Below are 22,682 nucleotides of genomic sequence, written 5' to 3' on the forward strand. Positions count from 1 at the left end.
GTAACAAGTACAAAGAGATTGAAGAAGGGAGATATAGACTCGGGCTAAAAAAAATAATGGAGATCTGAATCAATGTTGAAACTGTGGGTGGGATCATAGAGAAGCTAAAAGTTATTTTTAGGTTGGATGTTAGTTAATTAAACTATGTTTTCCCATTGATTTTTTAGAAATGCTGTATCCTTATTGTTTAATGTTCAGCATCTCATTTAACCCGTACAACAATTATGAAAAGATAAGAACCATTACTATCCTCACTTTGTAGATGAGAGAACAGAGACTTAGGTTAAGTTGTCCAATTTCAATATGACCTAGAATCTACTGTATATCTTATCTTCTTTTCTTAATGATACATGAACGAAAAGAGGCAACTCCCCTGGAGAAGGAAAGGCAGCCCACTCCAGTATTCTTGCCTGGGAAATCCCATGGACAGAGGAGCGTGGCGGGCTATGGTCCATGACTTAGCAACTAAACAACAAAAGAAGCAATCAGTCTTTTGCAAGCTTCTCTTCCTTTTTTCTGCCTACATTTTCCTTGTCCCTGGCAAGTAGCAAATGGTCTCTAAAGAACTATATATGCTAAATAACAACAGTGGATGTATTATTCACTATGCTAAACCCTTTTGTGGCATGAATAATCCCCATTCCTGCTAATTTGTCAGACTGCATCATGTTTTCGAGGCAAGAGACAACAGGTTTGTAGTTTAGTTATAAGGCATTAAATCATCTGCTCACCGTTTAATCCAGATTCAATTAAACACTCACTTTAAGGTTTCAGTTGACATTTGTAGGTTATAATTCTTCTCAGTTTCAGGCAGCTTTGAAAACTCAACAAGGCAGGGGTGTTGTCTTTTATTGTCATCCCGTATCTAGGTGACAACATAAGAAAGAATATAATTTTAAGTTTTCACCACCAGCACTGCCTGGGGAAACAGAAAAGGACGCACTTTGAAACATGGCCCAGGCAATTCATGTCCGGCAGGACAACGACAGCTATTTGCTGATAGACAAATAGACGGTCTTCTCTCTAGTAAGTGACACATGCGGTCCCCAGGCTGCTGGCGGCTTGCGCTCTGTGCACTGCTTCTAGTCAAGTGTTTGCATTCAGAACATACTTTCCCAGAGAAGCACTTTTATTCATGGCAACCATGCTCCTGCCTGTCCCAGATGTGCAGAACCCTGGTGCCACTGCAGGGTAGCATTCTTCAGAACATAAAGGACTACAGACTCTGGACCGGCACTGTCTGATGGAAACACAGAATCAGCCACGGATGGGAACTACATTTGCAATTTCTAATTTCCTAGTAACCACATGAGAAAAGCAAAATAACAACAGGACCTGCCCCCACCCCAAACCAAACCAAACAAAAAAACCCCGAAAGCCAAAGCCAAAACCAGGTGAAACAAATTCTAATAATGTATTTTACTTAACCTAATACACTCAAAACGTTACCATTTTAACAAATAATTAAGAAATTATTTCGAGCCATTTTATATTGGCTTTTCATAGAAAGTCTTAAAAAGCCACCATGTACTTTCTATTTACAGCACATGTCAACTCAGGCTAGTCACATTTTAAGTGCTTAGGAGCCACATGTGGCCCACAGCTATTGTATTGAACAGTGCAGATCCAGACAGTAACTCACTCATTCATTCGTTCGTTTATTTCACAAACACTTGCTGAATGTCGACTAGGTGGTGGGCTGTAGGCTAGACCTTAGGATTTCAATGGTGAGCTGGGATAGGATATAGTCTTCTGGGCAGTAATACAATAATCAAAGAAGTAAGTGTTGAATTGCAACTGTGATTACAAGAGCATTTAGCAGAGAGGGGGTCACATACAAAGAGAATATTATGAGCTGTATCAATATATAACTGCTGGGGTGCAGGGACCCTTTCAGTAACTAAGCTGGATGGTACATAATTTGAGAGTGTCAGGGTCATAGGAAGCTTTAGAATCATGGATCCTTCTGCCTTTGGACATGACCTTACACAAATCACAGAAGAAAGTCCATTTACATCCTCTTTGAACAAGGTTCTCTAGTGAAAGAGATTTCTTAACCTCCTCCGAGTGTCCATGAATCTTAGTGATACATCTGAAAACCACAATAAACAAATTCTGATTCACAACAATGAATCAGCCTCTTTTCACCAGCCATGCAGAGAGGACAGCTTTTTCTGAAGAGAAATAAGATGTGAGGGCGCTCGAGGAGGAGATGAGGGATGACCACACTCGATATTCCCTGAATAAAACAACTAGCATTTGGGAGTAAGGAGGAGGCCAACTGCACGGTCAGCCTGTGCAGAGCCTGTCTCCCTGGCACACCTAACCACAGTTCAACAAACTTCTGAGCAAGGCTGCTGGACACAGTGAGAGCTGGATGGGACTCAGTAAGAAGTAGGTTTGGGCTTGTGAGGTTTTTGTTTTTTATCATTTGAGTCTTTGAAGAAGTCTTCCAGGTAAAAGGCTACCCAACCCTCCACTCTAGCCAGGTCACTCAAACACATACCTTGCCAAAAGTCCAGCCAAGCTCTATTTTATTCATTCCCCAAAGCTCGTGGATGTTTTCAGCCAGCCTGTCTCGTATTTTCTCTAGATGAGGTGGTAAAACAACCTAAAAGGAAACAACAAATGAGAAGTCAGAACTACGAGAATCAATTTTATTAAGATCTCATCATTAAGTCTAGGCAGATCAGATACCCCAGTTGAATTCACTACATGTTCACTAAAGGAAATCAACCCTGAATATTCATTGCAAGGACTGATGCTGAAGCTGAAGTTCCAGTACTTTGGCCACTTGATGTGAAGCGTCAACTCATTGGAAAAGACCTGGGAAAGATGAGGGAAAGAGAAGAAGGTGGTGACAGAGGATGAGATGGTTGGATGGCATTCCCGACTCAGTGGACATGAGTTCAAGCAGAGACTGGGAGATGGTGAAGGTCAGGGAAGCCTGGTGTGCTGCAGTTCATGGGGTCACAGAGTTGGACACAACTTAGCAACTGAACAACATGTCAGTCAAGAGGGGCTGTTTCTATAGACTCCTTCCTCTCTTGGCTTCCTCTGGACCATCTCTCCCTTTCCATCTCTCCCTATGCTCTCTTCTTGAGAGATCTCATCCATCCGCAGGTGGTCACGCCTGACCATCCAGCCTCCATTCATGGTCTCTCTTGCAGTTCAGATACACTATTCCAACTGCCTGCAGGATTTTTCCACCAAAGTGAACTCAGTATGTTGCTCAAAGTGGAATTCATTATTTTCCCTTTAAAACTTGTTTCTTATTTTTAGCTTCTCTTTTTTTGTTGAACGAATGTGTCCACAATTGCCTTAAACCTGAAAGTCATCTTAGTGTCTTTTGTCTTGGCATTATACTCCCACTTTCATCCCCCCACCAACCACAACTAATCAGTCACAAAATCCAACATGCTTATTTCCTAAACATATTTTTGAAGGTTCCCCTCCTTCACATCACTCAACCTTGATATTTTCTACCTGGACCATTATAAGACCATTCACAATTGGTCTTGCCAACTCCCACCAATACATTTTCCACACTGTGAACAGAGTGATGAGCTGACAATAATACAACTACATCAAAACACTCTCCTCTTGAGCATCCCCAAGTATGCCTTGACTCTCCTAAGACACAGACTAGATGTATTAATCAAGAATATAGTGCTATTCTTCAGCCCTCTCATCACAGTCCTCCCAAAACACATCCTTTCCAAATCTCCTGAAATTCTCCCCAAAAGGTCACACTGTCTCACAGTTCTGTGCCCTTAAATATACAACCTTTACTCTTATTAGTACTCCCTGTAATACACATAATATGTATACTCTCCCTGCCTCCATGCCATATGACAAATGACAAAGACTCTCTCCTTGGCCCAATCTCTAGATGGGTGCTTCTGAGCTATTTTTCTCTAGGCTCAATCCTGGGCCTTGTCTTCAGGACTCCAGTTTTAGCAAGAATCTTGCTAATTCAATTTACTGACCCACACCCTTGATATCTGATCACCCACCACATCTGAACAAATTTATTCATCCCCAATCCTTCCCCAGGGGATATCAGATCACTCAGACCTGCCTTCAGTGAGAGAATTGTTAGGTCAGTTTAGTAAGAATCCATCCCAACCCCAATGTTCTACTAACTACTTTTGCATCACTGACATGCCCGCCCCCACCACCACCCCCACCTTGTTCCTTGGCTGTAAATCTCCACTTGTTTGTGTTGTATTCAGAACTGACTCCAGCTCTATAATGGAGTTCCATTTCCTCTATTGCAAGAGGTTCTAAGTAAGATTGGGAGAAGGCAATGGCACCCCACTCCAGTACTCTTGCCTGGAAAATCCCATAGAAGGAGGAGCCTGGTGTGCTGCAGTCCATGGGGTAACTAGGAGTCGGACACAACTGAGCAACTTCGCTTTCACTTTTCACTTTCATGCCTTGGAGAAGGAAATGGCAACCCACTCCAGTGGCTGGATTTTAGCAAGATTCTTGCTAAAACTGGAGAATCCCAGGGATGGGGGAGCCTGGTGGGCTGCTGTCTACGGGGTCGCACAGAGTTGGACATGACTGACGTGACTTAGCAGCAGCAGCAGCAGCTAAGTAAGATCTGTTTATACCTCTTTAACTGCTACCCAGCTCTGGTTTTAATACAACTTCAGTTCAGTTTAGTCACTCAGCTATGTCTGACTCTTTGCAATCCCATGGACTGCAGCACGCCAGGCTTCCCTGTCCATCACCGACTCCCGGAGTTTACCCAAACGCATATCCATTGAGTTGGTGATGCCATCCAACTATCTCGTCCTTTGTTGTCCCCTTCTCCTCCCGCCTTCAATCTTTGCCAGCATCAGGGTCTTTTCAAATAAGTCAGCTCTTCACATCAGGTGGCCAAAGGACTGGAGTTTCAGCTTCAACATCAGTCCTTCCAATGAATACTCAGGACTGGTCTCCTTTAGGATGGACTGGTTGGATCTTTTTGCAGTCCTACGGACTCTCAAGAGTCTTCTCCAACACCACAGTTCAAAAGCATCAATTCTTCGGCACTCAGCTTTCTTAATAGACCAACTCTCACATCCATACATGACTACTGGAAAAACCATAGCTTTGACTAGATGGACATTGGTTGGCAAAGTAATGTCTCTTCTTTTTAATATGCTGTCTAGGTTGGTCATAACTTTTCTTCCAAGAAGCAAGAGACTTTTAATTTCATGGCTGCAGTCACCATCTGCAGTGATTTTGGAGCCCCAAAAATAAAGTCTGTCACTGTTTCCCCATCTATTTGCCATGAAGTGATGGGACCAGATGCCATGATCTTCGTTTTCTGAATGTTGAGTTTTAACCCAACTTTTCCACTCTCCTCTTTCACTTTCATCAAGAGGCTCTTTAGTTATTCTTCACTTTCTGCCATAAGGGTGGTATCATCTGCATATCTGAGGTTATTGATATTTCTCCCGGGAACCTTGATTCCAGCTTGTTCTTCATCTAGTCCAGCATTTCTCATGGTGTACTCTGCATGTAAGTTAAATAAGCAGGGGGACAATATACAGTCTTGACGTACTCCTTTCCTGATTTTGAACCAGTCTGTTGTTCCATGTCCAGTTCTAACTGTTGCTTCTTGACCTGCATACAGATTTCTCAAGAGGCAGGTCAGGTGGTCTGGTATTCCCATCTCTTGAAGAATTTTCCACAGTTTGTTGTGATCTACACAGTCAAAGGCTTTGGTGTATCAATAAAGCAGAAGTAGATGTTTTTCTGGAACTCTCTTACTTTTTTGGTGATCCAGCAGATGTTAGCAATTTGATCTCTGGTTCCTCTGCCTTTTCTAAATCCAGCCTGAACATTTGGAAGTTCATGGTTGACGTATTTTTGAAGCCTGGCTTGGAGAATTTTGAGCATTACTTTACTAGCGTGTGAGATGAGTGCAATTGTGCAGTAGTTTGAGCATTCTTTGGCATTGCCTTTCTTTGGGATTGGAATGAAAACTGACCTTTTCCAGTCCTGTGGCCACTCCTGAGTTTTCCACATTTGTTGGCATATTGAGTGCAGCACTTTCACAGCATCATCTTTTAAGATGTGAAATAGCTCAATTGGAATTTCATCACCTCCACTAGCTTTGTTCATAGTGATGCTTCCTAAGGCCCACTTGACTTCACATTCCAGGATGTCTGGCTCTAGGTGAGTGATCATACCATCGTGACTATCTAGGTCATGAAGATCTTTTTTGTATAGTTCTGTGTATTCTTGCCATCTCTTCTTAATATCTTCTGCTTCTGTTAGGTCCATACCATTTCTGTCCTTTATTGTGCCCATCTTTGCATGAAATATTCCCTTGGTATCTATAATTGTCTTGAAGAGATCTCTAGTCTTTCCCATTCTATTGTTTTCCTCTATTTCTCTGCACTGATTACTGAGGAAGGCTTTCTTATCTTTCTTTGCTATTCTTTGGAACTCTGCATTCAAATGAGTATATCTTTCCTTTTCTCCTTTGCCTTTCACTTCTCTTCTTTTCACAGCTATTTGTAAGGTTAATAGAGTTTTGCCAAGAGAACTCACTCGTCATAGCAAACACCCTCTTCCAACAACACAAGAGAAGACTCTACACATGGATATCACCAGATGGTCAATACCAAAATCAGAGTGATTATATTCTTTGCAGCCCAAAATGGAGAAACTCTATACAGTCATCAAAAACAAGACCAGAAGCTGATTGTGGCTCAGATCATGAATGCCTTATTGGCAAATTCAGACTTAAATTGAAGAAAGTAGGGAAAACCACTAGACCATTCAGGTATGACCTACATCAAATCCCTTATGATTATACACGGGAAGTGAGAATAGATTCAAGAGATTAGATTTGATAGACAGAGTGCCTGAAGAACTATGGATGGAGGTTCGTGGCACTGTACAGGAGGCAGCGATCAAGACCAGCCCCAGAAAAAAGAAATACAAAAAGGTGAAATGGTTGTCTGAGGAGGCCTTACAAATAGCTGTGAAAAGAAGAGAAGCTAAAGGTTTTAATACAAACTCCCCCAATATTTATCCTTCTGTTGTTAGCTCAGTGTCTCAGTGTCTTCCCCAGGACCTTCAGGGAAAGTTTCTCTAGGTTTTCCCGGCACTTTGCTCCTCTCCCACAGAGGTCACAACCTGGGGACTCAAGTTCTCTTTTCTCTCCCTTATTTTCTGTAACTACTACGACAGTAACAACAATAAACAAGTATTACCATTTTCATTTATTAGTTGATAGTTCATAAGAAGTGTGAATGTTCATATAAAAATCCAGATTTCTAATATCTCCTGACCAGTTGGAAGACTCTAACTTTGGCTTGACACTTTTACTTGGCAATTATAAGCCAGGGCTAAGAAATCGCCACCTGCTTCAGGAGGGCCTGCACCCTTGACCTGCTTCCCTTTTGTGTCACCTCCCTGGCTCCAGTATGATTATTAGTGTTTCCATTATTTACAGAAATCCCATTTATGTTTGAGGAGGGGAGCTCATAGAGAATTTTTTTTTTTTTTTAGAAAAAGTATACCAAGTCAGTGATATACAAGGAGACTACAGAGAAAAGTAGCAATAAAATATTTAAGCTATGTATGAAAGGCACTATTTGACTTTCGACTAAAGACAGTCTTTTAAAAAACCGACTTATTATTGAAAAGTCAAACTTAAGTGCCATGATGTTTTGATAAGGAGCAAAATTGGGAAAACTATTAGCAAACATGACTACTGCATTTGGGTTTTACTGGTTAAATAAGATAATCTGTTAAATTAAGTGCTCCTTAGTCAATCAGAGCCTGAAAGTCAGACTTAAAAAAAAAATTACACGTGTGCTTTTTTTTTTTTTTTTGCTTATCTCTTCAACTTGGTTGCGAATTCCCAGAGAATTCTGCCTTTGTCTCACAGAGCCTGGTACAATGCCTGGTGTGTAGCAAGTGCTCAACTTGTTTATGGATTGCAAAATCCTTAGACTTCAATTGTCGCATATGGTGGAAATGTAAAGAATAATGGTTGTTCACATATCATGACAATGCTACAAAATGTATGGTAAGAATAGTTCAATGGTGAAGAAGCAAGGAGGATTTAACCCTATTACATTATCTCCATGGGATGCCTCCTGTTGGCAGCCTGAACCTACCTGACTGGTATCTATAGGGCATGGGATGAAAGATGCTTGGGAGAGGAACTGGGTGGTACCCAACAGATCTCGAATTCCTTCAGCATCACGTTTATACTCTTTGACAGGCTCCAATCTCATCTTTTCTTTTGGAAGTAAGGCTTCATAGCAAGGGGCATAGCCAGAGGGAGGCAGGAACTTAAATTCTCCATGACGTCCACCCAGCAGGAAACGGACTCTGTGTTATTTGGAGAGACCAGGAAGAGAGAGGTTAAAAAAATAATATGCCAGCCTAAATAAGTGAAAGTTAAAGATCAGCTCCCCCCATCCAAATTATTTTTTTGAGAAGTGAATGATGTCAGATTCATCACAGTGAACACCCTAAAGTACACATCATAGTGAACACCCTAAATTGGAGATAAAGCCAAGTATCAGTTCATACTGCCCACAATTCTCAATTGACCACGTCAGCTAAGTTCTTAAAAATGAAGATACATTAAAACTACTAGATTTTTTCCTTTTGCTTAATTAGAGTATAATTGCTTTACAATGGTGTGCTAGTTTCTGCTGCACAGTGAAGTGAATCCGCTACATGTATACATATATCCCCTTTCTCTTGGGCCTCCCTCCCACCCACTCCTATCCCACCCACCCAGGTCATCACAGAGCACTGAAAACAACCCAGTCAAAACATGGGTGGAAGATCTAAATGGACAGTTCTCCAAAGAAGACATGTAGATGGCCAAGAGGCACAGGAAAAGATGCTCATCACCGCCATTTATTGGAGAAATACAAATCAAAACTACCATGAGGTACCACCTCACACTCATCAAAATAGCCATCATCAAAAAAATCTACAAACAATAAACGCTGGAGAGGGTGTGGAGAAAAGGGAACCCTCCCACACTGTTGGTGGGAATGTAAATTGATACAGTCACTATGGAGAAGAGTATGGAGGCACTTAAAAAAGTAAAAATAGAAGTATCAAATGACCCAGAAATCCCACTCCTGGGCATATATACCTTGCTGCTGCTAAATCACTTCAGTAAACCATAATTCAAAAAGACATACACTCCATGTTCATTGCAGCTCTATTTACAATAGCCAAGACATAGAAGCAACCTAAAGGCCTATTGCCAGATAAATGGATAAAGAAGATGTGGCACGTATATACAGTGGAATATTACTCAGCCATAAAAAGGAATGAAACTGTGTCGTTTGTAGAGATGTGGATGGACCTAGAATCTGTCAGAATGAAGTAAGTCAAAAAGAAAAAAAAATTATCACATATGTAAAATCACTCGATTTTAAAAAATCAAGTTCATCCTTACCCTAGTTGGAGAATCATTACTATAGATATCATTAATATAGATATTATTACTATGGTTTGAAAAGAGTAACAGTGATAATGCCAGATTCTGGAAAGATCACATTGAAACAACAGCATGAGAACTTCAAGTCTTTTTACTTGAGAGAGATTACTCACACAACAATGAAAGAAAACATGCTATAAATATTTGGGGAAAATAGGAAATTCCTAGTTTAAGGTGCAAAAAGATCAAGTAACAAGAGAATATTAAACAGAAATGGTACACGTGGCGGGAGATGTTAATAGAAAAGATACACTGAAGAGGCTGCAGTTCCCAAAGTAGCCATATGAGGGAGACTGTGAGAAAGTATCAGCAGGTGGTTACAGCCATGGGGGGCCAAAGGGGCTTCCAGTGTTTGCTCCCTAGGGTTCCAGAGCCTTCTAGGGGGCACCATTGCCTTGTTGGCACCCAGGCCTAATGCCCTGGCCCACTCCAGCAGTGCCTACAGGGACCTCCCAAGGAAGAAAGAAGAATCCTTTTGGGGCCACAGTCACGGCTGGCACTGCTTACCAATAAGCTGAAATCTTTAAAATATTTTAATTTTGCATTCTGGCTGACTATCAGCCTCATATATATTGTTAGGTTAGGGTTAGAGCACAAAGTTCCTCTGCAAGAAGAGAGTGAAAGTGAAGTATTTAAACATGACACTTCATAGCCTTTTAGGTTTGAGACTAGAAATATAGCTTTTGCAAATCATCTGTAAACCATATTAAACTGATGAGAAAATATGACAGTAACCTCAAGTAATTAGGACATGACAAGATACACAGTCCTGCAGGGTCACCAATAATCTTACGCAGGAAAAACCCATCCACATACATAGCAGCTACACGTATTCACTCCCTCCCACTTCGCCTCAGCATAACCAACTATGATATTTACTGAGCCCACATGAACTGCACTGTTCTCCACACTGTGGATCCAGCAATAAATAGAGAATACCCTGTCCCTCGTGTCACAGAGCAGACATCCAAGGAGGCAAACAGTCATAACAACTGATGGGGAGACATTTGATGAGGGAATCTGAAGGATTCCCTCCCTCAGAGGGAGACTGAAACAACTCAGGGAAGGAGGAGGGTGCTAGACTGGGGTCTAGAAAGGCTTCTCTGAGGGGGAGATATTTCTGTTAACCCTAAAGGAAAAGAAGAAGCCAATGAGTTCAGAATCTGGAGGAAGGGCATTCTGGGTGAAAGGAACAACATGTGCAAAGGCTCTGAGGTAGGGAAGATGTGGGTGGAGGGCGGTGTGAGCGAGAACATGGGGAGCCCGAGGGGTAAGAGACAAGGTGGCAGGGGTAAATGAGGCAGGGTCTGTTTCTTTCAGGTGAGGAGCTTCTGAGGGATTTAAGGAGAAGAAACACAGGCTTCTTTTCACCGTTTCATGTAGACAGGTCTGGGGCCAGTTAGGAGGCACCTGACATCAATCTAGTCCCATTGAGAGATGAGGGTGGGTTGAAACAAGATGATGAAGACCAAGCTGGAAAGCAGTGGTTAGATTCCAATTCTGTTTTGGAATTTGGCTAGTTAGGATTTAGTGATGGAGTGGGCCTGTGTGTGTGGAGGGATATGTGGGAACGTTATGATCTAGCAAAGCTCTCAGAGCAATACTCTCCACTAGGTCTCACTTCCTTTAACTGGAATATTCTAGTGGGGGGAAGCCTTGCAGCAGAGTCTCAGTGTTGGCTGAATAACTGTGATTATGAGCAGCTAATGGTAAAACTGGAAAAGAAAAGGCTCTCCAAGTAAAAGACATTAAGTTTCTTCCCCCCTTCCCAACATAAACAAATTCTTTATCCAAATAGCATTAAAATTCTGTTTTAAAATTAATTACAGAAATCATATGAAGCCTCCCACTTTCCCATTTTAAAGTACTAAACAACAATAATAGAGAATTAGAACCACAATTATTCCCTGTGAGTGCTTCTACATTAACTGTTACATAACAGGACACAATCTATGTGTATTAAAAATATGAACAATGATATTAGAACAAAATTGAGTCATTAGCTTGCAATGTTACTAATTTAGTAAACCTTCAGGAAATAATAATTAGGCCTTAATATTTGTCAACTTTCCAAAATTCAGTTGCCACAGAACAGACTGGGTTATGGACATGCTGGAACATGCTGGAACTATGGGACAAAACTAAATCATTCTGAGCAAAGCATTTGTGTGGGAAGTTTTCTGCTTTTCCCTTCTGAGCATTCTTTTGGTGAAGAGCTGAACGCCCAAGAGGAGCTTGTACAACTGGTGTATTTCTTGTTACTCACTAGTGTATGGATTCTGCTGCTGCTGCTGCTAAGTCGCTTCAGTTGTGTCCGACTCTGTGCGACCCCAGAGACGGCAGCCCACCAGGCTCTGCCGTCCCTGGGATTCTCCAGGCAAGAACACTGGAGTGGGTTGCCATTTCCTTCTCCAATGCATGAAAGTGAAAAGTGAAAGTGAAGTCGTTCAGTCATGTCTGACTCTTAGTGACCCCATGGACTGCAGCCTACCAGGCTCCTCCGTCCATGGGATTTTCCAGGCAAGAGTACTGGAGTGGGGTGCCATTGCTTTCTCCGGTATGGATTCTAAGACCAACTAAATGATCTCTTACCAGGACGTCTAGATGGACTTAATTAAGGATTTTCAAGGAAGACACTGTACGTTGATGAAATAAATTGTGTTCCTTAAAAAAAAAAAAAAAAAAAAAAAAAAAATTATTCATAAGCCCTATTGCCAGTTACATATAGTTTTAAAATTTCTCTTGTGCTTTAAAATCTACTGTTGTCCTCTGGATAGAGAACAAATCAATAAAGGTAGAAATCCATGTAGCACTTAGGGAGAACAATGCTGCTTTTATATTCAGTTATTAAAAGGAGAATGATAATTTGGTTGTAAATTTTAATCTTATCGCCTTGAATGGCCACAAAGATAGTAAAATAAAAATTAACATGTTTACTGCTTACTGAAGCATTCATCTTCCAGTGTCATTATGCTGTGCTTCGGTGGGAGGAAAGAAGGGTTCTGGGTGGCTTCCCAAGCCCTGTCAGATGGGAGCCCTGCTCCCCAGCAGGCAGGACTGGACAGGAGCCGGTGCGGGCACACCGCCATCTGTGGCTCCTCCCCTTGCTGCCCAGAGTCTGCGGGAAGGGCTCCAACAAACTACCGCGAAGGCTGGTGGTCCTCATAAACCCTCTCCCGGAGACCCACAGCAACCAGGTCAAAGGGAATAATTAGGGATAAAATATAGGTGTAAAGGGAACAATGAAAAGCAAGGAAGAAAAAACCTGAAGCCCAATTTAATGATGTGAGGATATTAAAATGGGATCCTGTACAAAGGTTATTGTTACCATCTTTCTAAATTCCATATATATGCTTTAATATACTGTATTGGTGTTTTTCTTTCTGGCTTACTTCACTCTGTATAATAGGCAAAAGAGACACTGATGTATAGAACAGTCTTATGGACTCTGTGGGAGAGGGAGAGGGTGGGAAGATTTGGGAGAATGGCATTGAAACATGTAAAATATCATGTATGAAACGAGTTGCCAGTCCAGGTTCAATGCACGATACTGGATGCTTGGGGCTAGTGCACTGGGACGACCCAGAGGGATGGTATGGGGAGGGAGGAGGGAGGAGGGTTCAGGATGGGGAACACATGTATACCTGTGGTGGATTCATTTTGATATTTGGCAAAACTAATACAATTATGTAAAGTTTAAAAATAAAATAAAATTAAAAAAATAAAAAAAAAATAAAAAAATAAAATGGGATCCCCCTTTGTCTCTGGTTTAGCAGAGGTCCCAGATGTAAATAATTCAGAGGATGCCAATGTTTTCTCATCCTGAAATGAGGTGCTGGACCAACGATGAGGATCCATGAAAAAACTGTGAAATCAGTGCAGCTTTAGCCCACCCCTTACCTCCACACTGATAAGAAAGGTAAAGAATTCATTTGGAGAAAGTTGTCAGGAAGAAGGGGATGGGAGTCCTTTCCCATGTGGAGTCAAATGAGGGCTTTAAGGAACTACTCAGAGGCTTGTGAGTGTCCCTGGAATGTAGCAAGGGACATGTTTGCCTAGTGATGGCGCAGAGCAGAGGGACAGATGAGCCAGCTGCTAGCCATCAGAAAGGAATCCTGCCTGGAAAGGCAAATGACTAAGCAGAGATCAGAAACCCAGGGCTTGGGGGAGGCAGGAGGCCCACATACCTGGAGGGGGAAGGGGAATGGAGGAGGCTTGGGGTCAGCCAGAAGGGAGTGGCCAGCACAGGTGGGGAAGCCAAGTCAAGAGATTTGAAGTTGGATGCTCCCAGCCTGGGGCTCTCCAAGAGACCTACCAAAGAGCCTCAGAAGAGAAAGATGCAGCAATTATGTAGCAGCTACAAAAAGGCTTGATGTCACAAGGCAGCTGAACCAACTCCATGGAATGTGCTCACCCTTCCATCATCTTGAGTCTGGGCTGGACCCTAGGCCCTGGAGGGGCCTGAGACAGGAGCTGGTGGCTGAGGAGGAGCCTGACTTCAAACTGCAGGGGAAGTAGGGGAGGGCTCAAATGATAACTGGATACAAATCTAGAGTTTTTATACTTTTCAAAAGATGGAATTTTTAAGTATTGGCAAGATGGTTCCTGGTCTTAAAAGGAGTAATAAGGGCTACAGAACCTGCCCAAGAACTTATCCAGGAGTCCAGAGAAAGGATTTAAAGGCATGGAGAGAGAGACAACAGTTACACCTATCTAGTCTACTTTTTCTAATAAATCTGTTATCTGGCACTTACTGTTAATATTTTAAATCCTTTGGCCTCATTCATCAATGAGAAATTTTCAATTAGAATATAAACCTCTCTTCTCTTGGTGTATTCTTCCCTGCTTCTTGGGTTCCACTGAATCTCTCAGTATCACAAAAAAATATTAAATTGAAAATAAAAAGATTATTTAAGAGGTCATTAAAATTAGTTCTTAATCCTCTGATTTTTCTCTATATTAATAGATTTTAAAAATCAATTTCATTAATCAATTTAATCTCTTCCACTAAAGCACTTGTATCATCTTCTAAGTTTCTTCCTATAACTCAGACACACCATCAGCTCTCCCAGGTTTTTTTTTCTTCCTAAAGTGATTATGATAAGGGAAGGTTCCTTAGATTTCTCTACTTTAAAGATGAGCAATAGATTCAGTAAGAGTCACCTGGGAGTAGTGAAGTTTGAGGATGCATAGAGGAATTTTTTATTTACTAGGCTAATTTTATAAACAGAGAAAATGGCATTGAAAAAATCCCCACTAGCATTTGCAATTTCATCTTTTAAGATTTGTGCATTTTTACTTACCAATTTGCAGAAGAGATGAGAAAACCTATCATAAATCCCAAACTTTGAAAGACTGACCCATGAATAAAAAATAGAGTAAAAATCAAGACAAACCTTTGCCATACTCAAAAAAGATGACTAAGTTTCCTTATTCATCCTGTACTAGCAAAGTGTGAAATCATTTTAGTCTTACTAGATGTCTCATTATTCTTATTGAATCCCTCCCAGGAGTTGGGACAGTGTTCCAAAGAAGAAAAGGATACAGGCTGTGGTTAGCAGCAGAAAGAAATGGCAAGCTTTTGTTGACCTGAATTCAACTCATAAGTCATGATTCATAATTGCATCTTTAGTGCACATTGCTAAGACAGGAGAACAATTTGAGTTATGTATATTCCTACATTCATATTTCTTTCTGGCCAGTGTTTGATGAAAGCCCAGGGCAATTCAGCCAGTGCTCATCATGTTCTCCGCAGAAGTATATTTATCTCAGCAATAATTTCCACAGCATTGACCACAGCAAGCTGGAAATAGCTAAGCTGTTGGTTACCTGAATTTTAGCCAAGCCTGGTGCAGAAAACAAACAGCAACCGCAAATACCAACCATCTTTGGAGAGTGTTGTTTTTATAAATTAGAAAGGCTGGTAAAAGACTTACATATGAAGATTAATCGATGGGGAATTTGGGATTCTCAGGTGGCGCCAGTGGTAAAGAACTCACCTGCCAATGCAGGAGACTAAGAGACTTGGGTTCAATCCCTGGGTCAGGAAGATCCCCTGGAGAAGGGCATGACAACCCACTCCAGTATTCTTGCCTGGAGAATCCCAAGGATAGAGGAGCCTGGTGGGCTATGGTCCATAGGGTCACGAAGAGTTGGACATGACTCAAGTGACTCAGCACACACGCAAGGGGAATTTACCATAGCTATAAAATATACTCTACTATAGCAACTTAACTCATCAATTTTTTGCAAAACTAAGCACCCAAATTTCACTATATACTGTGGCTTTAGTGCAATGTTCTCTGTGTGGCACACACCATCATGCCATTTGGCAGGGTGAGATTACCTTTTAATAAGAGCTTTCTGATATCTAAGTAATTCAACCTTTTGGGTGGGCTCCAAGGTACACATGCTTCATCCCAAATTCTGTCCTAGAACAAACAGGGTTGTTACATTGAGGGTCATTTACACTCATAATACCCTCCACAAACAAACTAGTGTGGGAAAGACACTAAGGAGGCATATTGATAATGGTTAGAAAAGAGAGCACATATTGATTTGTGGATTTTGTTAGTAATTACTCATACTGCTTTTGACTTCACTGTGGGTAAATCTAATTGAAAAAGATTTTTGCTCTCTGATGCCTCTGGCAGGGACATCCTGATCAGGTACTGTTAACAACATAGTTTGTAATTATAAAAATAATTGTGGGATCACAAATTCAAGACTACGACCTCAGTAAAGACCAATAAAGAGGAGGAAATGAGAGAAGTTAAATATGAGAAACAATTCTGAGTTCTTGTATGATGGAAGAAAAATCTCTGTCTATATAGGAATAACCTTGCATCTTGCTGAGAACGACATTATAAAACTATGCAAGTATTCTACTATATTGGGTGAAAACACTAATTTCTTTTCAATTTTGTTATTAAACACATTTATTTTCAATAAGATACTTTAACTTGGAATTAATATCTTGCTTTCTTTTTCTAGCTTTTTGCAGAACTGAACCAAAGTAATATAGAGGGGAAGGGCTGGATTTCAGTACCAAATGATGTTTTACCAGTTGATGTGAAAGAGTAAGTACTGGTATGTTGATCCCACTAGCTCAAAAGTGAAAATAAATTGGTTACTTCAACAGAGGACTAGTACTGACCGTGAGTAAAGACATCATGTGACAGACTGGATGTATTTCAGTAAACTGTATTTCCCACGTATGCAACCCACTGTGATTCCACCTCTGCTCAGACCATATCGTATTCTGAGAACCAAAGATAGGAATATGTCACAGGGAATATTTTTCCTGATAGCAAGGAGACTTAAGAGACATCAAGTTCCTGAGTTTCACTCTTCAGTTTACGCTCCTTCAATTTCTGTAAGCAAGAAGTTCTTATGTTGAAGGTGTTAACTTTTAAAGTCCATGTATCTGGACTCCCCTCTCTCAAATTTCTCAGCAATTAATTATGCCTTCTAAATGGGTTAGATGTCTCATCATTCTTATCTTGGAACTTTGCTTCTCTTTCTCCTGTGCACTGAGAAGGATGCATGACCCACTGACCTAGTCACAAGATACTAGAAACATCTTCTCCATATGCATACCTTTCAGCCCCCTATCTCTTTCCCTGCTAGCCATGATCTTTACCAAGAGAAAGTGAAAGTGAAAGTGAAGTTGTGTCCAACTCTTTACCACCCCATGGACTGTAACCTACCAGGTTTATCTGTCCATGGGATTTTCCAGGCAAGAATACTGGAGTGGGTTGCCATTTCCTTCTCCAGGAGATGTTTCCAACCCAGGGATTGAACTCAGGTCTCCCGCATTGTAGGCAGATGCTTTACCATCTGAGCCGCCAGGAACTTTACCAAGAGAAGATTAAAAAAAAAAAAAAATCGCAAACAACAAAAATGTACATACTCAAAAATCCTGCCTCATTGCTCTGAGGGATACTGGATGGATGGGTTAATAACTAAAAATCATGCAACATGTGGGATCATATGTATTGTTAGCTAAACACAGAATGCACAGAAAAATCCATTAGCCAGCAGATTGGAAAAGATATCTTCTCCAGAGATGTGACTACAAGCTAAGCACTTTTCTCACATGAGATTCTTGGGAAGTAGGTGGGCTTTCTTTGAAAATTCGCAAAACCCAGAGAGTTGGATGTGGTCAAACAAAACAGGGATGGCACTGATGCTGGGTGACCAAGGCCATTAACTACTCAGGCAAACATGGTCCTGAGAACTGACTGATCAGTGACCTTGCTTCTCCAGAGAGGACACTGAGCCAACAGGTGGATGATCCAAATGCTGTTATGTTGGATTTAGATTTCAGCACATTCTCTCCATTCCCGGGGAATGGAGTGGGAAAGATGTACAGTGGGGCTTGTACTGGTTTTCCCTGATTGCCAGGGAATCTTGCCCAACCAATCTTTGTGTTTATAGTGGCTGTGTCTTTCAATAATGTTTTCTACATGCTCCTTATGGATTGCAATAGAAACGATACATTCTGTCACACTTCAAAAGGAAGAACTGGGGTGGCATTCTCAAGGAAATATTCTCAGCACAGAGAAACACAGGTAAAGAACTCTTTTTGTTTTTTTTAATTTAAATTTATTTATTTTAATTGGAGGCTAATTACTTTACAATATTGTGACTCTTAACTCTTTAGAATATAGTTTTTAATGCTGATGTTAGTGTCTCTGGCTTGAACCTGTGATGGGCAGATTTACAACCCTAGTCACTGACCAGGTGGCTCAGGACCAAAGAACCACCTGCCAAGCAGGAGATATGGGTTTGATCCCTGGATCAGGAAGATCCCCTGGAGAATGAAATGACTACCCACTCCAGTATTCTTACTTGGAAAATTCTATGGACAGAGTAGTCTGATGGGCTACAGTCCATGGGGTAGCAAAAGAGTAGGACATGCTTTAGCAACTAGAGCAAGGTTTTACTATACTTGTTCTTCTTTTGTTACAAGAACCTCAAACAATGAAAATGCTTAATTTCAATATATTATATACATCTACATGGGTATGTTTATAAATATGCCTGTACATGTGTACGTACACATGTGCTGTTACGTGTGTTGCAAACATATATTCCAGGCATACCTTGGAGATATTATGAGTTTGGTTCTAGACATCACAAAATCAAGTATCACAATAAAGTGAGTCACACAAATACTTTGGCTTCCAAGTACATATAAAAGTTACATTTACACTATATTGCAGTCTGTTATCGGAGAAGGCAATGGCACCCCACTCCAGTACTCCTGCCTGGAAAATCCCATGGACAGAGGAGCCTGGTAGGCTGCAGTCTATGGGGTCGCTGAGGGTCGGACACGACTAAGTGACTTCACTTTCACTTTTCACTTTCATGCATTGGAGAAAGAAATGGCAACCCACTCCAGTGTTCTTGCCTGGAGAATCCCAGGGACGGGGGAGCCTGGTGGCCTGCCGTCTATGGGGTCACACAGAGTTGGACACGACTGAAGTGACTTAGCAGCAGCAGCAGCAGCAGTCTGTTATGCACTATAGCATTCTGTCTTGAAAAACAATGTACATACATTAATTAAAAAATAATGCTGTTGGTAAAATAGACTTGCTTGATGCAGGGTTGCCACAAACCTACAAATTGTAAAACTGCAATAAAGTGAAGGGCAATAAAACAAGGTACATTAAAAAAAAAAAAAAGGTACAACTGTACTGCCTACTATGCATGCGTGCATGTGTGCTAAGTTGCTTCGATCATTTCCAACTTTTTGCAACCCTATGGACTGCAGCCTGCCAGGCTCCTCTGTCCATGGGATTCCCCAGGCAAGAATACTGGAGTGGGTTGCCATGCCCTCTTTCAGGGAATCTTCATGACCCAAGGATTGAACTTGCATCTCTTAAATCTCCTGCATTGGCAGGCAGGTTCTTTACCAGTAGTGCCACCTGGGAAGCCCTATATACGATATATGTTTGCATATCGGTGGCAAATTCCAAAGGCTAAATATTATATCCAAAGGATAACTCTTTACTCCTAAATAGTTTATTTAACTGAAACAGAAAGTTATATCCATTTTTGGGGGGGGGAATACTTGCATATGCCTTGGTTTATCAACCTTCGGGAGGTACTAAGATCTGTCACAGTGGTATCACTCTGGAAGTCCCATCACTAGGGTACTAGAAGTTCTCAGATGGATTTTTTTGTGGTCCCAGCTCTAAGTGTATGCTCTCCACTGCTGCTGCTGCTGCTAAGTCACTTCAGTCGTGTCCGACTCTGTGCAACCCCATAGATGGCAGCTCACCAGGCTGCCCCATCCCTGGGATTCTCCAGGCAAGAACACTGGAGTGGGTTGCCATTTCCTCCTCCAACGTGTGAAAGTGAAGTTGCTCAGTCGTGTCCGACTCTTCGCGACCGCATGGACTGCAGCCTACAGGCTCCTCCATCCATGGAATTTTCCAGGCAAGAGTACTGGAGTGGGGTGCCATTGCCTTCTCCACAACTCTCCTCTTTTCATGACCCTTTTTAAATGGAAATCAACATGATTTTAAATGTATTTACTCTAGTTTCCCACTCAATTATGAGCTCTTTAGCAAGCAGGGATCAAGAATGGATAAGAAAATTTTGCAACAAGAGCGTTATAATGAAGTCTTGCCTTAAAAATGTTAAAGTGTATTCTCAGACTAAAATAATACAGCATCCAACTGGTACAAGGAAAGGGACAGAACAATGAACATGATGGTTGGCGTTGTTAAAGTATGAAGGACAACGGTAGGCATAGTACAAGCCCAATGTAATGTAAAATTATTGAGATGTATAAATAAAAAGTAATACGATTATCTCTGGATGGTACAATTATGGGTTCTTGGTATTTATTTTCTTTGGACTTGCATTACTTTTGTAAAAGGGAAAAAAATAGGAAAAAAAACAGTGTTAAAAAGATAAATCACAAACTAGGAAAATATATGAAAGCAATAATAGTTTAATAACCTTAATATATAAAAATTGCTCATAAAATTAATACCAGAAAGGCAGGGAAGACAAAATTTTAAAAAATACTGGGCTGAAATAGTATGTAAGAGTAGTAAGCATAAAAGATGTTTAACCACATCAGTAATCAAAGAAATAGGAAGCTAAAACTTTAAGATACAATTTCTTCAAATTGGCAAAGATTAAAAATAACCAATAACAGTAAAAGTTAACGAGAAGCCAATCAGTTGGGTTACTTTAAATGATACCACAGGCACAAATCCTTTTTCTGAAATTTTTGCAGCTGTTCTTCAGACTTGGGACTTTAGATTTTAAAAAAAGACAGGGACTTTCCAGGCGGTCCAGTGGCTAATACTCTCTGATCCCAATGCCAGGGCCAGGTTCCACCCTTGGTCAGGGAACTAGATCTCACATGCCACAGCTAAAAGTTCTCCTACCAAAGCTAAAGATCCCGCATGCTGCAGCCAAGAAGATTCTGCATACTGCAGGGAAGATCAAAGATCCCATGTACCACAAATAAGACCTGGAGCAGCCAATTCAAATGATAATAATAAATAAAAAAGGACAAAGATGAGATGTAGTATATATTAAACCGAACCTCCAGCTAGGGGAGCGGCTGTACTCCATAATTAAACACACTGATATTTTTGCAGTTAAACGTAAATATTCACAAGAAATAGAATACATGAAAAATTGAAAACAGTCTGATTTCTGTTGATGATGGTTTTTGCCATAAAATGAGTTCAGGTCAGATTTTGCAGTGAAATTAGTTAAAGAACAAATGGATGCTTTTCAGAGCTTTTTAGATTTTTAGAATTGTTGATCATGAATTCTGAATGTTCATACAATCTTCCTGAAAGTCTCTTCAGCCAAGAAACTATGAGGTTAGACTTTAAAAATATTATACCTTTTAATCTGGTTCTGGGAGGAACTAAACAGAAATGCAGACAATGAGTTATCCTCAAGGATGTTGATAATAATTTCATTTGTGACAATAAAAATGAAATCAGCATGAAAGTCTAACACAAAGTAATGGTTATATTATGGATGGCCAAATAAAAGGGTATTATTGGCCATAAAAATCATTTTGAGGAAGATACTTAATAACTCAGGAAAATACTTACTACTTATTGTTGAATGAAAAATAATCAAGACATAAAACTTCCTACTTAGTATGATGTTAATTTAAAAATACATGTATCTATAATATAAAAATCTTGATGAAAATACACCAAAATAGTAATAGAGATTATAAGTAAACACTGGGATTATGGGTGGTATTTATTGTCTTATTTATAATGGTATCTTTTAAATTTTTTTATAAAGAGCATAAAATACTTGCTATAATTATGAAGGTCATTTTCTATGTAAGATTTATTCATCTTACTATTTATCAGAGGACATTATATATAAATCCAGGCAGGAGGTATGTGTCCAAAAAGTATATACACGTGACTCTAAATTGCTCCTCCCCTTTCTCCATTGCTTTCTTGGGGGAGTTTGGCTCATGGTGCTGAAACCCTGAAGATTACCATGCTCGCCAGCTCATAGGAACGATGGGGAGGTGGGGAAACAACTACTCTCCATAAAATCACAGCCATAACTTACTTGACACCTGCTGAAAAGCTCACCACAGGGAAGAAGAGCCCATCTGTGTTGAAGTTCTCAAACATCCCCTGCACAGGCTGCCCGTTGATGCGGAAAGAGATGCTGGGTGCCCCCAGGTCCAGGCAACAGCTTACCACGTCGTCTGACTTTAGGAGGTGCTGGTTGATGGAGGCCACGGCTCTGGGTATGCGACCTGGTGAGCAAAGAACAGGAGGAAGGCATGTGGGACTCTGGGGAAACATTCACAGGCCACCCTGGCAGGGAGGAGGGACAGAGGTCTGGATACACTGCATTTAAATGCGACTTTGCCTTTCCTGTGTGAGGTGAGCAATGAGAAGTGGTTTCCTAAGCTCTACGAATGGACAGCCATGATGAGATGAGTCCCAGAGGAAACGCTCAGGCTGCCAGGAATGAGAACAAATGAGAATTCAACCCATTCAATGTGTGCTCAGATTCTGGCATGGTGTCTAAGGTAACAGGCAAACTGCATTGCTAGGGATGGCTGAGAGAGAGAGAGAGAGAGAGAGAGAGAGAGAGAGAGAGAGAGAGAGAGCGCGCGCGCGCGCGCGCGCGCGAGCGTGAGCGAGCGAGCAAGCGTGTGTGTGTGTGTGTGTAT

At 41.0% G+C, this 22,682-nt stretch overlaps 1 protein-coding gene across 1 annotated transcript in view; it reads right to left on the minus strand.

The window, feature by feature from the left end:
* The window catches only part of RYR3 (ryanodine receptor 3), a 461,910-nt gene that overhangs the window by 210,891 nt on the left and 228,337 nt on the right, over positions 1-22,682 (minus strand). Inside the window, exons 22-25 of the mRNA XM_055538999.1 lie at positions 22,067-22,259; positions 8,133-8,349; positions 2,507-2,611; positions 762-865 (exon numbers count right to left, since the gene is read on the minus strand). Coding sequence (XP_055394974.1) covers positions 762-865; positions 2,507-2,611; positions 8,133-8,349; positions 22,067-22,259 — 619 coding nt within the window. The remainder of the gene's footprint in view (positions 1-761; positions 866-2,506; positions 2,612-8,132; positions 8,350-22,066; positions 22,260-22,682) is intronic.

This window comes from Bubalus kerabau, chromosome 10 (genome assembly GCF_029407905.1).
Source record: "Bubalus kerabau isolate K-KA32 ecotype Philippines breed swamp buffalo chromosome 10, PCC_UOA_SB_1v2, whole genome shotgun sequence".
Lineage (NCBI taxonomy): Eukaryota > Metazoa > Chordata > Mammalia > Artiodactyla > Bovidae > Bubalus > Bubalus kerabau.